The 16,523-nt window shown below is 41.6% G+C and overlaps 1 protein-coding gene across 4 annotated transcripts in view; it reads right to left on the bottom strand.

Annotated features, from left to right (window-relative positions):
• Positions 1 to 8,919: 8,919 nt before the first annotated feature.
• ENTPD1 (ectonucleoside triphosphate diphosphohydrolase 1) overlaps positions 8,920 to 16,523 on the bottom strand; it is a 91,370-nt gene continuing 83,766 nt past the window's right edge. For all 4 annotated transcript variants that reach the window (XM_042907695.1, XM_042907696.1, XM_042907697.1 and 1 more), the window contains exons 8-10: positions 13,874 to 13,990; positions 11,965 to 12,102; positions 8,920 to 9,941 (exon numbers count right to left, since the gene is read on the bottom strand). In XM_042907695.1, the coding sequence (XP_042763629.1) occupies positions 9,735 to 9,941; positions 11,965 to 12,102; positions 13,874 to 13,990 (462 nt within the window). In that variant the 3' untranslated portion in view covers positions 8,920 to 9,734. The remainder of the gene's footprint in view (positions 9,942 to 11,964; positions 12,103 to 13,873; positions 13,991 to 16,523) is intronic.

The following is a 16,523-nucleotide window of genomic DNA, read 5'->3' as shown; positions in this document are numbered from 1 at the left end:
AACTATTTTTATTATAATTGTTATTTTCATTGCAGGTGGAGCACTGTGATGCCAATTGGACATCCTCTACCTGGGACACAATTTATTGTGTTTAAAGTACCTTTAAAGGGAATATGTAAATTATTTTCTTATTTATCATGTAAGGAGAAGAATTGGGAATGATGTAATCCATGTTTACTTAATGTTATGCTTTTCTTCATAAAAATATGTGAATTGTAAGTTTCCAGCAAATGTTTGACATTATGGAAGTAACAGTAGACGTTTTCACACATGTAATTATTAATTGCTCATTCTAGTGGAAGGGAGTATTTTGAATTAATTTTTAAATAACAGCTTTATTGGTGTGTAATTCACCTATTCATATTCACCTGGTTAATGTAAACTGTGGTTTTTAGTATCTTCGTGATGTTGTGCAGCTGCTACCACAATTTTGGAACATTTTCATCACCCCTCCCTCCCCCCAAACCCAAGCACAGTAGCAGTCACTCCTCTTTCCCCCTAGCTTCCACCCCCACCTCCCAGGCAACCACTAATCCCCTTTCTGTCTCCATAGATGTGACTGCTCGGGACATTTCATGTAGATGGAATGGTGTATCTGCCCTTGGTGATTGGCTTCTTTAGCATAATGTTTTTAAGATTGACCTATGTTGTAGTGTATGGCACACTTCATTTATTTTTCTTGCCAAGTTAATTTTTTCAATGGTTCAATTTATTTTATTGAAAAAAAATTTGACAAGATTAAATTTTTTGAGCAAAAATATCTTTAATCCTAATGTTATTTTTGGTTTTTAGGTTTTGACCTATTTAAAAAACAAATCCAGGGGCGCCTGGGTGGCTCAGTCGTTTGAGCGTCCGACTTCAGCTCAGGTCATGATCTCACGGTTTGTGAGTTCGGGCCCTGCATCGGGCTCTGTGTTGACAGCTGGGATCCTAGACCCTGCTTCGGATTCTGTGTCTCCCTCTCTCTCTGCCCCTCCCCCACTCACATTCTGTCTCTCTCTGCCTCTCAAAAATAAAGAAAACTAATAAAAAAAAAATTGTTTTTAATCAAATCCAAAATAATCCAGAAATAAAGATGGATAACTTTTTAGTACTTCCCCCCGAAATCAGCACTCCTTTACTAATTTGTCATATCCTTTGTGTAGTACTTCCTAAAAAAAAAAAAAAAAATTCAAAATACTTGAAACCCATGCCATGTTTTTATATGACCTCAGATGCGTGGCAGCTTTGCTTTCTCCTACTTGCTCTGACATTGGGAACATATGAGCACATAGTTCAGAGTCTTTTATGCTGACCCCCAATTTAACTCAGCCTTTTCTTTCATTGGTCTTTAAGTTACTTTTTTAACATATTGAGATATAATTCACATACCATAAAATTCACCCTTTTAAAGTATATGGGGAAGTGGTTTTTAATATATTCATAGAGTTGTGTAATCATTGCCACCAATTCCAGATCATTTTCTTTCCCTCAAAAAGAAACCTTGTACCCATTTCCCCTCCTGTTGGCCCCTCCTACAGTCACTTAATCAACAGAGTGACCCAGGCTCCCCTAAAACCTTGTTGTAGAGGAAAATAACTCTTGAACCTTGTTCAATTGGATTGGTGCCATCAAAGATGTCATCTGTCATTTTTTTCCCTGATTAGGTGACATTTTGTCTTGGATATCTTGCTGCCATGTCATACTTCAACATACATGTAACCAAACATACCATCATTTCTTTACTTCCACACCACTCCTTCCCAAAAATACAAATTAGCGAACTCTTTAACTTTCCTGTTTCTCCTGAAAGCACCACTGTTAAGCCTGTCAGTCAACTTCAAATCCCTTGAGTCGTCTCTCTCTTTCTGGTATCCTATATCAGGTCAAGGGCTAAAACCTATAGATTTTTTTCTTCTATAACGTGTCTCATATTCTCCAGGTCTTTTACCTGATTATTCAGCAGCTCGTCTCTTTTATTCTTTTTTGACCGGTTGTGCCTAAATGTAATTTTCATACCCATTCCAGGTCCTTCCTAAAAAAATCTTCAGTTCTCTCTGCCCTCTGCATTGTTTTTAATGTGTTTCATCTAAACTCCTTTCCATATTCTTCAAGGTCCAATTTAATCTGGCCCCATTCTCATCATACTCTTCTCTGTTTCCTACAACAAACCATCTCTTCACTATCTCACGAACATTCTTGATTCTGTAATAGCAAGACTAAAAATGACTAAAGGTACATTAATCGGGGTCTGGATATTAAAATTCTAAAACACTATAGATAATATTATGCAGACATGACAAAAAGGATTTTGATCTATGAATGTTGATACAGGGCAGAAGAGCTGGGAGAAATCTCTCCGAGGCACACCAGGCCTTCAGTGAGTGCAAGGCATTTGTTCCCCAAAGGCAGATAGCAAGGCAGACAGAAATCTCCAGAGGCATGGAAAACTGACCCAAAAAGAAACCCTTGGGGAATGTTGTGTAAGAGAAAGAGTAAGCTTTGTAAATTGCACTTGAGCTGGCCCACTGGGACAGGCTGCCAAATGGCATTCGGGCTGAAGATGACCGCTTATCTGAGAGTCAGCAGAAGGAACTCCATGGAATGCTAAAGTAGTGGCATTACCAGGCAGCTTGTTGGAAATGGAGAACCTCAGCCTCACCGCAGACCTATGCAATCATTTTTTGATTAATTAAAATTAATATCTATTTTGGGGTATCTGGGTGGCTTGAGGCTGTTAAGCGGCCAACTCTTGATTTCAGCTCAGGTCGTGATCTTGTGGTTCGTAAGTTGGAGCTCCGTTGTCAGGCTCTGTGATAACAGCCCAGAGTCTGCTTGGGATTCTCTCTCTGCCCCTCTCCTGCTCATGCCCGCGTTCTGTCTCTCTCTCTGTCTCCCTCAAAATAAATAAAAACTTTAAAAAAATTAGTAGTAATTCTTAGGTGAGTTACATACACATTACATTTTAATAAGCATGACTTTTAGGGTGCATTCTAATCCTTAAAATTCTACTTAAGTAATATGTGCAATCAGGTGCTGTGTGGTGAGCTATACAGAAACTAAATGCATGGTCCAAGAAGGAAAAATTCAATGTAGGTAATCCAAGGAGGCGCCACCATAGAATCAGGAGTTGAGCTGGTCCTTAAAAGCTGGAGGAAGACGTAGATCATGTCAAAGATTAAAAAATATGGATACCGAAGCAGAAATAGTGGTATGGACCAGACTTCCTGGCAGTGGAGATAGAGATTAACTAGGACTGTTACCTTAGTTCCTGCTAAAATACCTCTGAGGCCAACTTTTCAGAAAGAAAGAAGTCACGTATCTTCCCCTGAGGAGCTTAACTCAGACACCAAATAGAACAGATAGAATGGTCTAAGTGTTCTTTTATTTTTTTATTTTTTTTTAATGTTTATTTATTTTTGACAGAGAGACAGAGCACGAGTGGGGGAGGGGCGGCGAGCGAGGGAGACACAGAATCCGAGACAGGCTCCAGGCTCTGAGCTGTCAGCACAGAGCCCAACTCGGGGCTTGAACTCACAGACCACGAGATCATGACCTGAGCCGAGGTCAGATGCTCAACCGACTGAGCCACCCAGGCGCCCCTGGTCTATGTATTCTAATGCAGGCCTAGGGAAAGGGCTGCCCTAGCACAGGGAAGAAGTTTATTCTGACTTGGAGATGTGAAAAAGACTTCACTGAAGGCATCTGAACTGCGCTTTGAAGGTAGAGTGGGGCAAAGCTGTTCCAAATTGAGCAAAAACCTGAACAGTGTTGGGTGAAGAGGCAGTCTACCGTATTTGGAGTGTAGCTAATGTCAGAGGGGTGGAGTGGGATGTAAGCCTGGAAAGAGCTTATAGGCATGGATCAAAAAGCTTGAATGTCTGTTGGAGAGTTTGACCTTATTTTGTAGGCAATGGAAAGCCACCAGCAATTTTGTTAGGAAGCAATGTGATAAAACCTCCTTTTTAAATATATATGTATATATTTATTTTGAAGGGGGGAGTGGCCGAGGGAGAGAGAGAAAATCCCAAGCAGGCTCCATGTTGTCAGCATTGAGCCTAGCATGGGGTTCCATCCCACGAACCACGAGATCATGACCTGAATTGATATCAAGAGTCAGACACTTCACCAACTGAGCCATCCAGGCATCCAAAACCTGCTTTTTATAAAACTAGGCTGGAGACATGACCACCATTCCTGGTATCAGGTCTTTACTGGGGTGATAATAAGATTGGAAAGGGGAATCAGAATGAAAAATGTTGCCATGGCAAAGTGTGCAGGTGCTGTTGATGAAGTTGATTCTTATCCTGGTTACTTGAGGCAGTCATGGCTTTAAATTATGATACAATTCAGGCAGGGCAGGTTTAGGAGGAGAACCAGTGTGGTTTAGGTCACAGCATTCCCTACCTAGCTCTCAAGGCTTGCCTCCCCTTTCTTCTTAGAACTTCATTATAAGGAATGATGTTGTTTCTTAGGTGACGGTGTCTCATTTGTCATCGACTGATCCATATTCTCTGGTGAGCTTTGCTCTTCAACACACATTCAATAGGGATATTAAAATAAAAAGTCAACTCAGGTGCTGATGAGGGTGATGCCACTACTGTATCAACTTAAATTTAAAATCGAGAAATGTAGGGGCACCTGGGTGGCTCAGTCAGTTAAGCGTCTGACTTTGGCTCAGGTCGTGATCTCGTGGTTTGTGAGTTCGTGAGTTCAAGCTCCATGTCGGGCTCTGTGCTGACAGCTCAGAGCCTGGAGCCTGCTTTGGATTCTGTGTCTCCCTCTCTCTCTCTCCTCTTCCCCTGCTCATCCTCTGTCTCTCCTTCAAAAATAAATAAACATTAAAAAAAATTTTGAATAGAGAAATGCAAGGGGCGCCTGGGTGGCTCAGTTTCTCAGTTCATGATCTCACGGCTCATGGGCTCAAGCCCCTCATTGGGGTCCATGCTGATGGTGTGAAGTCTGCTTGGGATTCCCTCTCTCTGCCCCTTCCATGCTCTCTCTCTCTTTCTCTCAAAATAAATAAATAAATAAAGTTAAAAAAATTAAATAGAGAAACGCAAAAGATATAGCAGTGCTTCTGTCACATGTATAGTCTTAAATGCCAGTTTTCTAAAGAGAAGGTTCATGGAGGTACTCCTTTCCCCGTTACTAAAAAATCCATCATACCTGTGATAAAAACCAATTATATTCAGTTGTATTAGGTTCATGTACAAATAAAAACTCGGGTAGGTAACTATACATTGTCCTAAACACATAAAATGAAGAAAATAGACACATGTTCTTTTAGGAAATCTACCATTTGGGAATATATGGCTAATTTGCAAGCTGCTAGAGCATCCTGATTGAGGCTGTGGAAAGAAGTGGCAGATTGATTGTCAATTACTTGAAAGTAATGACATTTTTAAAGAAGGATATTCCTTGACAAGATAAGTAGACTATAATTTATAGAAAACACACTTCATGTTTTAGTTTAAGGAGACACTGTGGTGGGTTCAATCATTGTGCCCCCTGCTTCACTCCTCTGTGTATTGGGATCCATCATCTGTGTCCTTTGCCTTATGACCTAGCCATTCCTCCCAGTGTTTCTCCAACTTGTCATGTTGGGCTTGGTCACATGACCTACTGTGGTCAATAGAATGTGAATAGAAGGGACAGGGGCCTGTCCTGGCCAAGGCTATATAAGAGGCCTCCCATGTTTCCTCTTACTCTCTTGTGTCCCTGCCATTCATTTCTCGTAGGAGAATGCAAGATACATTGGAGCAGGCCTGAACCAGACCAGCTGCCTGGAGGAGAGCTGCCCAGCTGATATGCAGACCCAAGGACATGAAAATCAACCCATGGACATGCAGAATCATGGACATGGGCTTACTGTCGTAAGCCATGCAAACTTTAAGGTTGTTATAAGTTTAAAAGATAAAACTCACACAAACTGAAAAGAATCATGGTTAGCGAGCACAACTAACTATAAGCAACTGTCCTGTTTTAACAAGATAATGATTATTAGAACCTGAATCAGAGAGAGACCAGACCAATCTGGGTGAAATTCAGCTCATCTTTAAAGCTGATGATAAATAAGAATATATTTTAACAGTAATTTTAATATAATAATGTGGTAACCTTTGTGAGCTATTAAGAAACTAACCTTTAATATTCAGATTTACAATTTGATTATAGGATATAATCATCAAAACTATCTTGTGTCATCTTTGAATCCAGATTAAACTTCCCGAAGGTCTTTCATCAGGCATCTTGGCCTGAACAACAGGCATCTCTGCCTTCACAAAAAAAGGCAGCAAGACCTGAGGAATAAAGTGAAATTCTGAGCTGAGATCTTAAAGAAGAATGATGTTTAAGAATAATGTTTTAACTTCATATATAATAAATAATAGCAAGATGCTACAGTGTCTATAGCTGTTTCTTTTAATCCCCCCTCAGTAGAAAGACAAAGGATTCTTGCCTGTCTTTTTAAGCCTTGAACATATTTTTAGACATGTGCTGTCCAGTGGAGTAGTGACTAGTCATACGTGGCTGTTGATCACTTGAAACATAGCTGGTCCTCATTCAGATGTGCTGTAACTGCAGTGCACAACAGCGGGCTTCAAAACTTAATGTGAAAAAACAAATGTTAGTGATTTTTATATTAACTACACGTTGAAATGATAATACCTTGGATACAGTCAATTTCTTAAACTCTTCTTAGTTCCCTACTTTGCACCATCTCTTACTTGCAGAGATTTTGACTGATACAACATTAAAATGAAGTATACTTTTAAACACTTTTATTTATATTGCATTTTATATTTCTTATTAAAGAATTGGATAAGGAGAAAACTTTCTCTCTCTCTCTCTCTCTCTCTCTCTCTCTCTCTCTCACACACACACACACACACACACACACACACACTTCATTCTTTTGTCTACAGAAGTAACCATTTCTGATGTGGTCCACAGAAAAAAGTTTCCCACCTTCTAAAGGAATGGCAGAGCTAAGTTTAGGTGAAGGGCCAGGAAGGAATGGTAATCATTTATAACCAGTGGCCAATTCAGTATTAAAATCAGTTGACAGTGACCCATTTTATTTAGCCTTTCTCATACAGAATGGCCCAAAGCAGATTCCTGAATCTGCCACAAAACCATCTTTCCCTCCAACAGAAATGAGATTAGGTTGTGCCTGCTGATCATCTCCATGACTTGAGACTTAAAACAAGTGGAATTTGGCTCCCGAATACCTTAATGCACTTGTTTTGGACCCAGGCCGCAAGACAGAAATGGAATAAGAAAAGATTTCCATGTTTATTGAAGGAAAATTGTGGATTATAATTCCAATTTGCCAAGGGACGGTGTTTATAGAAAAGACAGAGCAATAAACTTGGGGCAGAATACATGAATTTGAATATCCACTCTACCATCTACTCGTCTGTGTGACCCTCATTTATAAAATAGAAATAGTACTTATGCCCTCATGGGGTTTTTTAAGAATCAGAATAGAGAATGTGCGTCACAGGGCTTTGTGTATGTAGACATAAGGAAGAAAGGAGCTGCTGTTGGCTCTAGTTATATGACTTTTTATTTTCATCAGTATCATCAACTATTATTTATTTGATGCAGAACTGCTATGCAGTGAGCAAGCACTATAATTAAGAAGCCAGGAATATGGGGAATCCTTGATTAGCATCGTATGCCACATATATCACCGTGCAAAGTACGTGAACAAAGTATCGGTGTTGCCATGACAGACTTTGTGGACTTAAAGCAATATTAAATCACAGGTCCATCAGGGAAGAGATCATATGTCTACTTCCCTTTCTACCATGCCTGTGATCCCTGTATTCATACAGAGTTAAGTGTGTGCTTAGAAGTTATAAAGAGACAGTCTAGTATATCTGGGAGAGAAAATAATGGCTAAGTGCATTGCAGGCCTTAGGTCAGCCACTTGGGCAAGTGACTTACCCTCTCTGAGCCTCAGTCTGCTTCTGTGAAATGGGAGTGGTAGTGGCTCTCTTCAGATTGTTGTAGGGATTGAATGAGAGAATGGACGTAATGCATGGAAGCACAGAACATGGGGACACAACAAATGCTCCATAAATACTAGCTGTGACAACAGAGCCACTTCTAATAAAAAGAGTTTAAACGTGCCCAAACTTGGCTTCTTATTCCTAATCAAAGTACAACAAGTTCAACTGTGAGTAGCAGAAAAGAGAAAGTTCCTGTTCTCAGTTTTATTAAGCTTGTATTCACCTGGATGTTGTAAAAAAAAATGACTTAGTTATCCAAGACATATAAGGGCATTTGGCTTCCAGTTTGTGGGAAAGCTTTTCCTCCCCCACCCCACCTCCTCCCTGCATCAGCTCAACAGTCGTCCCCAGATCCAGAGATGGGAGCTTGGGACAACGTCAGAGTAACACATCACCACTCCACGCTACTCAACAGGTAACTCTTATAGCAGTCATTAAAGGAAGAAGGTACAGGGTCTCTTCACGTTTATGTGACAAGGTCCATAGCTGCTGCTTCTCCCACAAAATAGCCCATGGAATAAGTAAAGAGATCCCATTCTTGTGTGACAGGAGTGGCAACAACACTTTCAGACCTGGTTCCTGGCACACTTTGATGAGTAAATGCCATGGCAGTGAAAAGGCATGCTGTAGCTCTCACTAAATTAAACCCTGTGACAGTAAGGCCTGGAGTGGCTTTAAAACTCAGTGGGCATCTTGTGGTGCAATTGATTAGCATATTTGGCTATTAACTAGAAGTTGATGGTTTGAACCCACCCAGGGGTGGTCTTGTCTCCAGCTAATTTCTGGGTGGGCAAAATATTCTGGAATTAGATAGTGGTGATGGTTGCACAACACTGTGAATATGCTAAATGCAATTGAATTGTACACATTAAAATGGTGAACTCCATGTTATATGTATTTTTATTACAATAAAAATAAAAGCCCAATAGATACACTGAAGGCTGCATTTTCCAAATTCTTCATTGTAATTGTATTTTTCTTCCTGACATGTTTACCTACCATGTAGTATGCCCTTATATCTGAATGCTTATATGTCACATCAGCTTTTAAAAAAAAATCTCTGGTCTGGGGGTCCTGTTCTGTAGCATTTTGGCATCACCGAGGAACATGTAACTCATCCACATCCCTGTTTTGGATTGGCTCAAGTATTGTATTAATTACACAAGCACATAAATTCCCTTGCGAGACTCTTTGGCTCTAGCACATATTTGTCTCGTCTAGAAAATTCTCCTGTGCAAACAGCAGGCTGGGAATGAGATGTGTGTTTGCCCTCTCCAGAGGCATTGTATGGCGTTCTTAATAAATGGGCAACAGGAGAAAGAAAGGGTCTTTGTGAGTACAGCTGAACTGGTTCCTGAGATTCTTCTTTTAGCCAGCGCAGCTTCCCAGAGCAGGATGCAGGACCCTCAGTTCTTCAGGACAAAGTCAGGATTGTTCTTTTATAGAGCTAAGATCATGAAAGGCAGCAGGTCTTCCAGACCTACACAAGCACAGAGTACAAAAGAGAAAAGGGGAGATGGGAAGGACTCACAAAAGAGACGACGTCTGCAGGGTAGTCCTTGAGGCAGGTGGTGGTGAATACCTCCCATGGAAAGGCTGCAGCAAAAGCCAGGGAAGCTCCGTGCTGGTCAAGACTGGCCTTGGTGAGCAAGGAGGGATGACTTTGTACACCACTGTGGAGGAAAATGCTCCCTGGGCAAGTTTTTTTCTCCAGCCAGCAGATTTCAGCTGCTCCTGCTATACCATGTCTTTCCAGAAATACGAAGGCTTGTGAAAGATAAACAAGCCTATGATGGCCACTGCAACCAGGATCAGGGAGAAGAGGACCATGAGGAAGACATATGTGGAGTGGGAGAGAGGTGTGGACAGCGGCTCCTCAGCGGGGATCATGTTGGTCAGGTTCAGCATGTAGCCCAGAGTCCAACCGACACTGCTGCTGTGGATCTGCAAAGTGGGGGAAAGGCTGTTGTTTTTGGCCAGAGGGTTAGATGAGCTTTCACACAATCCCATCCATAACACTGAGCAACAGCAGGTGGAGAGGGCCGTGTCCAGTTCTCTTAATGGATCGTGTTTACATTCTAAGTTGGGAATATGGTTGTGGGGAAAATGGAGCCAGAGCATGTGATTAAGGTGAGTTGGGGAGCCTCACTGTTATATTCCTGAAATTCAGAAGGGAATTTGGTGAATAACTGCTCAATTCTCCTGCTTCTGCCAAGAAGAACTTACAAAGTTCTCTGGTCAAAAGATAAGAGAATAAAGACTGTTTCTGGTCTTTACCATCTATGTCAGGCCCAGGAACTTCATCCATATGTAACCAGGACATCTTTATGATTCAAAGAGGAAAGACTGGGGAATAATCCCAGCAAGTCTGTGTTACTTTGTGGAAGTTGGAAGACTGTACATATGCATGAGAAAGGATTCTTATTAAAGATAAAAACACGCCCTGGGCCTGCCATCTTGGATATTTTCCAGTCACCTCAAAACATACTGGAATACAGATAGTCTATGAATAATAAATAATTTTGAAAATGTTTTTATTACATGAGTTGTGCATGGTCATGGTGGGAAAATGAGGTTGTACAGAAAATCCTAAAAAGGAAAATTAAAACTTCCTATATTTGATCACTCAGAAGTTGCTCCTATTACCTTTTTGTGCTGCGGCCTCCCAAGTCTTCTCTGTGCATGTTTTTTTCATACAGAACATGTAATTAAACTGTATAGCTCATGTCTCAAGGCATCATCACTGGCATGAACCGCCTTATATGTTTAATTTTACTCACTTTATCCAATTATTTATAAATCCTAGAAATGGAGTAATTGGATAAAATGATGTGTGTATTTTAAGGCTCTTAGCACATATTGCCAAAACAGTCTCCCGAAAGGTTGTGCCAATTCACATTCCAACCAATTTCCATGTGGAAATGATCCTCTCCCCAAACCTTTACCAGTGCTGAGAATAATTTGTAAAAGGTCCACTTCTCTTGGTGGGGGACAGGAACCTTATCTGACTTCCCTTTATGGGGGCGGAGGGGTGGGAGCAGGGTCAAGGAAGGCTCAGAGTTAGAGAAGTTACCACCTGGGGTTTAGACATATTAGCCCATTCACCGAAGTTCAAAGAATAGAAATCACTCATAAATTTGACATAAACACATCCTTCAGAGAGACAAAATAAATTGTGACAAAATGAAAGACCAGGATATTAAAACAAGGAAAAGATTTGCATTTGAATTAGCAAGGTCAACATTGACAAAAGAATAGTGAAAACAGTATTCTTAAGGCTGCTACAGCCCTGCGCTTCAATGCTTTGCTTTGCTTGAAGTCACCATATTTAATAAAGGGAGTCTTGTGTTTTGCCATTAGTGGGTATGGGTCGAAAAGGTAGAGAGTTGCCCATCAGTGTAAATGTTTCTCTATGCCTGGATACCTGCAGGTGGCGCTCTGGTAAAGCACAGCCGTGAGGCTGCTTCTGTAAGGCTGACGCTAACCTGACTTCTAAGCAAAGACCCCCATTCACAGTCACTCATCTCCTTCTTTACACTAAGCTTTCAATTTAGTCAATCTTGATGAGCCCTGATGAGAAGCCATGATAATCATTTGGGATGATTTGGGATAATCATTTGGGATGATGGCCTTTGGGATGGATGTTGAGGTCAGCAAACAGAATCAATGAGGCTACTGAAATTCTGTTACATTACTTTAATATCTCACTGTTTGTTTTATAAGGAATTAGTCACTGTTGTATGAGCAGAAAGGAGAGGCCCAGAATACAGGTAGTGCTCCTTAGATAGGTTATCCTCAACTGGCCGGTCAACATAGGAGGGCCTGACACAAAACGTCAGCTTGGGTTACAGGTGAATGGTAGAACAGGACACCAGGCCAAACTTAACAGGCTGACTCCTACCTCTTTCAAGCCCAAAGCTGCCTCAGTCACCCAATCAGCCCACAACCCAGCAAGTACCCAAATTACCTTGCCCATGAAATGAATATTCTTCCAGGAATCAGCTGTGAAATGATAGCCATTCAGAAGGAGAGAGAGGATATAGGCTCCAGAAAAGCAATATTCACTCAGGTACTTCTCCTTCACATCACCAAAATATGTCTTCAGCTGGAAGTGAAGTGAAGGAAATATCACACATGTACAACAGACACCTCTCCATGGCCCTCTTTACACCATCGGAGCTGAGCAATTGAGAAAGGCCCAGCCCAGCCAGGCCTGAGCGCTGGCCTCTCCAGAGGGCCTTAGGAGGGGGCTGCACTCCTTTAGCGGATGCAGGGGCTCACAGTTTAGGGTCTGTTATGGAAGCTTTTCCTCCACTGGGTTCTATGAGATAGTAATACGTGCTCCCCTGAGTGTTTTGTTAGCTGTAAAGTGCTGAGGTATTTTGAGGGGCTCTTTCAGAAAGCTCTGAATACCCTTCCTTCCTGTTCTAACTCAGACAGAATATGAGGGAGAAGTCCGAGCCTCTTGCACAATCTTCCTTCCTTTTCTGGTCAGTGCCAAGGAGAAGAGCACCCATTTTTAATTAATTACACCTCTTCAGAATGAAAGCACCATTCACATTTGCAACCCTGTCAACTTAAAACAGCTGTTATTTTGACCTACCCCTAGATGATCTTTTTTGATTAGAGTAGACCCCATAGCTCTCTCCTCCCTGGAAACTTTCATCAAGAAGTACTAGATTTTGGGGGCGCCTGGGTGGCTCAGTCAGTTAAGCGTCCGACTTCGGCTCAGGTCATGATCTCACGGTCCGTGAGTTCAAGCCCCGCATCGGTCTCTGTGCTGACAGCTCAGAGCCTGGAGCCTGCTTCAGATTCTGTGTCTCCCTCTCTCTCTCTGACCCTCCCCGGTTCATGCTCTCTCTTTGTCTCAAAAATAAATAAACATTAAAAAAAAAAAAAGAAGTACTAGATTTTGAATGACTCAGTGCTTCAGACAAGAAAAAACTTGTGCTTCAAATTTATGAATAAGTAGGAGATATCTTGGACCTGGGCAGTAGAGAAAGGGTCTTAACACAACGGCATTTATAGCAGATTCTGTGAATTGCCTGTCTTCCTTGCTCATACAACTCTGATTGGGGGCTGGGAAGGGGAATGTGCGACAACATGCCCAGTCCAGGGAGTACCTCACACTGGATCTAAAGCTCTAAGCCCGTCCTAATATCCTGCACCCTGCTTTCCCAGCCAGTCCTGGCTAAAAAGTAAGAGAAAGACTGCTCAGAAGCTTCTAGGATAGCTTATAGTTTCTTGAAAAATGGAACAGATGTATCTGGCTCTACCCTTCTGACCTTGAACGTAACTGTGATCTCTGAAGCCACAACTTGTGTCCATGAGAAGATAGGCATAACAAGAGAATTGAAGGGGCGCCTGGGTGGCTCATCGGTTCAGCATCCTACTCTTGATCTTGTCTCAGGTCATGATCTCATGGTTCGTGGGTTTGAGCCCCACTTCGGGCTCTGTCCTGGCAGTGTGGAGCCTGCTTGGGGTTCTCTCTCTCTCCTTCTCTCTGCCTCTCTCCTGCTCATGCTCTCTCTCTCAAAATAAATAAATAAACTAAAACCAAACCAAACCAAACCAAAACCAGAATTGAAGAAGTAATGGCTTAGATAGAGTCAACTGCTGACCCCATACCGGCAGCTGCCAACTGCCAGACTTGGTATTAGGTGAGAAAAGTAAGACCATGTTTGTTTAAGCCATTGTGTGTCCAGTTATCAAGAAATGGCTGATGCACTCACTCCTACCTAAGAGCACCCTCTGGGCCTTTCTAACATGTTTGCTGGATCTTGGTCGGGTTAGCAGGACTTAAAGAACAGACTTACATCCTCTGTGACGTCAAGGGCATGGGGCAATACTGAAAGCTGCTATTTCTAGTCACTTACCTCTTTCCAAGGCTGAGAGCAGAACTTTTCCATACTGTCGATCACCTTTTCCTGAGTAGGGGTTTCCTCTGATGTAAAGTTTAAAAACTCCATCACATAGTAATAAGCTGAAAATGCCTGCAACAGAAAATGCAGTTTTGCACTGTGTCCAACACAGGGGGACACTGACTCACTCTCCAGAAGGCTGAACCCGTAGTGAAGGTGCCTGGAAATCTCTGTCGAGTAAACTAACGAACCAGGTGATATTCCTGCCCCCAAAGCTGCTTCCTTGCTGAAAGAGGTATCATTTTGTTGCTGCTGCTTTGTTGCTGATGTGCATTTCTGAGCTACCGGGTAACTAATTTTCTCTATAATTTTAATGGAAGAGTCAGGGAGAAAGAAAGTTGAGGGAGGAGAAGAGAAGAGAAAGGAACAGGTTTTAAAAATCCCATCTTTAAAAAACTGTGTATTGGGGCACTTAGTCAGTTGGTTTCAGCTCAGCTCTCACCATTTGTGAGTTCTAGCAGGCTCTGCACTGTTTCTGTATCTATTGAGCTGATCATGTGGGTTTTCATCCTTCATTCTGTTAATATGGTATATCACACCAGTTGATTTTTGTATGTGGAACCATCATTGCATCCCAGGGATAAATCCCACTTAGTCATGGTATATGAGCCTTTCATGTACTGTTGAATTCAGTCTACTAGTATTTTGTTGAGGATGTTGGTTGTTCAAAAGTGTGTTATTTAATTTCCACATACTTGTGAATTTTCCAGTGTCCTTATGCCATCGATTTATAGTTTTATTCCATTGTGGGGAATTTTATACCTGGTGGGGCACCTGGGCGGCTCAGTTGGTTAAGCATCTGACTTTGGCTCAGGTCATGATCTCGCAGTTCGTGGGTTTGAGCCCTGCATCAGGCTCTGTGCTCAGAGCGCAGAGCCTGGAGCCTGTTTCAGATTCTGTGTGTCTCTCTCTGCCCCTTCCCTGCTTGTGCTCTCTGTCTCTCAAAAATAAATAAACTTTATAAAAAGAAAAAAGAAAGAAAGAAAAGATACCTGGTATAATATCAGTCTTCTTAAATTCATTGAGATTTATTTTGTGACTTAAGATGTGATCTATCTTAGAGAATGTTCCATGTGCACTTGAGAAGAATATATATTCTGCTGCCCTTGCGTGGAATGTTTTGTATTGGCCTGTTAGGTCTATTGGTCTATGGAGTGGTTCAAGTTGCTATTGTTCTATCTGTTATTGAAAGTGAGGCACTGGGGCGCCTGGGTGGCCCAGTCAGTTGAGCGTCTAACTCTTGATTTTGGCTCAGGTCATGATCCCAGGGTCGTGGGACCAAGCCCCACATAGGACTCCATGCTGAGCATGGAGCCTGCTTGAGATTCTCTCTCTCCCTCTGCCCCTCTCCCCCGCTCATGCACTCTCCTACAATTATAATATTGCTGTCTCTTCCTCCCATCAGTTCTATCAATGTTTGCTTTAAAGACTCAGGTGGGGGCGTCTGGGTGGCTCAGTCGGTTGAGTGTCCGACTTCGGCTCAGGTCATGATCTCACAGTTTGTGGGTTCGAGCTCCGCATCAGGCTCTGTGCTGACCGCTTGCTCAGATCCTGGAGCCTGCTTCAGATTCTGTGTCTCCTACTCTCTCTGTCCCTCCCCCGTTCACGCTTTGTCTCACTCTGTTTCTCAAAAATAAATAAATGTAAAAAAAAAAAATTAAAAAAAAAAAGACTCAGGTGCTCTGATTTGGGGTATATACATAGTTATAATTAATGTATCTTCCTGGTGAACTGGCCCTTTATCATTATATAATATCCTTCTTGGACTCTTGTGAAAATTTTTGACTTAAAATATGTTTTGTCTGATTAAGTATGGCCACCCTTGCTTTCTTTTGGTTGGCACTTGCATGGAATATCTTTTTCCATCACTTCACTTTTGGCCTATGCGAGTTTCCTAAGTCTAAAGTGAGTTTCTTGTGGAACATATAGTTGGATCTTTAAGCTTTTTGTATAGTTTGATTTTTTAATAATAACCATGTCTTAATTTTTATAATTAATATTTCCTTAAGTTGTAACATTTCAGAAGACTTTCCAAAATTACCCCTAGAGCTCATTCTACCAGCAAAAAAGGCTTAATGAGTTAAGCACCTAAAAATCCTCTTGCTTTTGCTAAGGCATGACATTTGCTTTTTAGATAAGTAAAAATTATTGTGAAAAACATTAACAAATAGAAAATTTGTGTAGGCAGATAATGCAAAATATTGAATCTTCAGTGGGATACATAGTTTGTCGGCAGGAACTCCTGGTCTATGCCACCACCTACCCCCAAAGCTCTGCATGCCATAGACTCTTGAAGATTGTTGCCTGAACTACATAAACCTCCCTTAGCATCTCAATCCTGCTTTTTCTTATTTTTCAATATATAAAAGTTACCCTCTTCATTTCTTTCCCTTCAAAATACATATGTCTTAAGAATTCTGGCTTATTAGAAAGTAACACGTTTGTTGTATAGAATTTAATTATTACAAGTTAAAAATAAAAGTTTCCCTGGGGTGCCTGGGTGGCTCAGTGGGTTAAGCATCCTACTTCGGCTCAGGTCATGATCTCACCACTCATGAGTTTGAGCTCTGCATTGGGCTCTGTGCTGACAGCTCAGAGCCTGGAG

This window comes from Panthera leo, chromosome D2 (genome assembly GCF_018350215.1).
Source record: "Panthera leo isolate Ple1 chromosome D2, P.leo_Ple1_pat1.1, whole genome shotgun sequence".
Classification (NCBI taxonomy): domain Eukaryota; kingdom Metazoa; phylum Chordata; class Mammalia; order Carnivora; family Felidae; genus Panthera; species Panthera leo.
The sequence above is the reverse complement of the archived record's forward strand: the minus strand, read 5'-3'. Positions and strand labels throughout refer to the sequence as shown.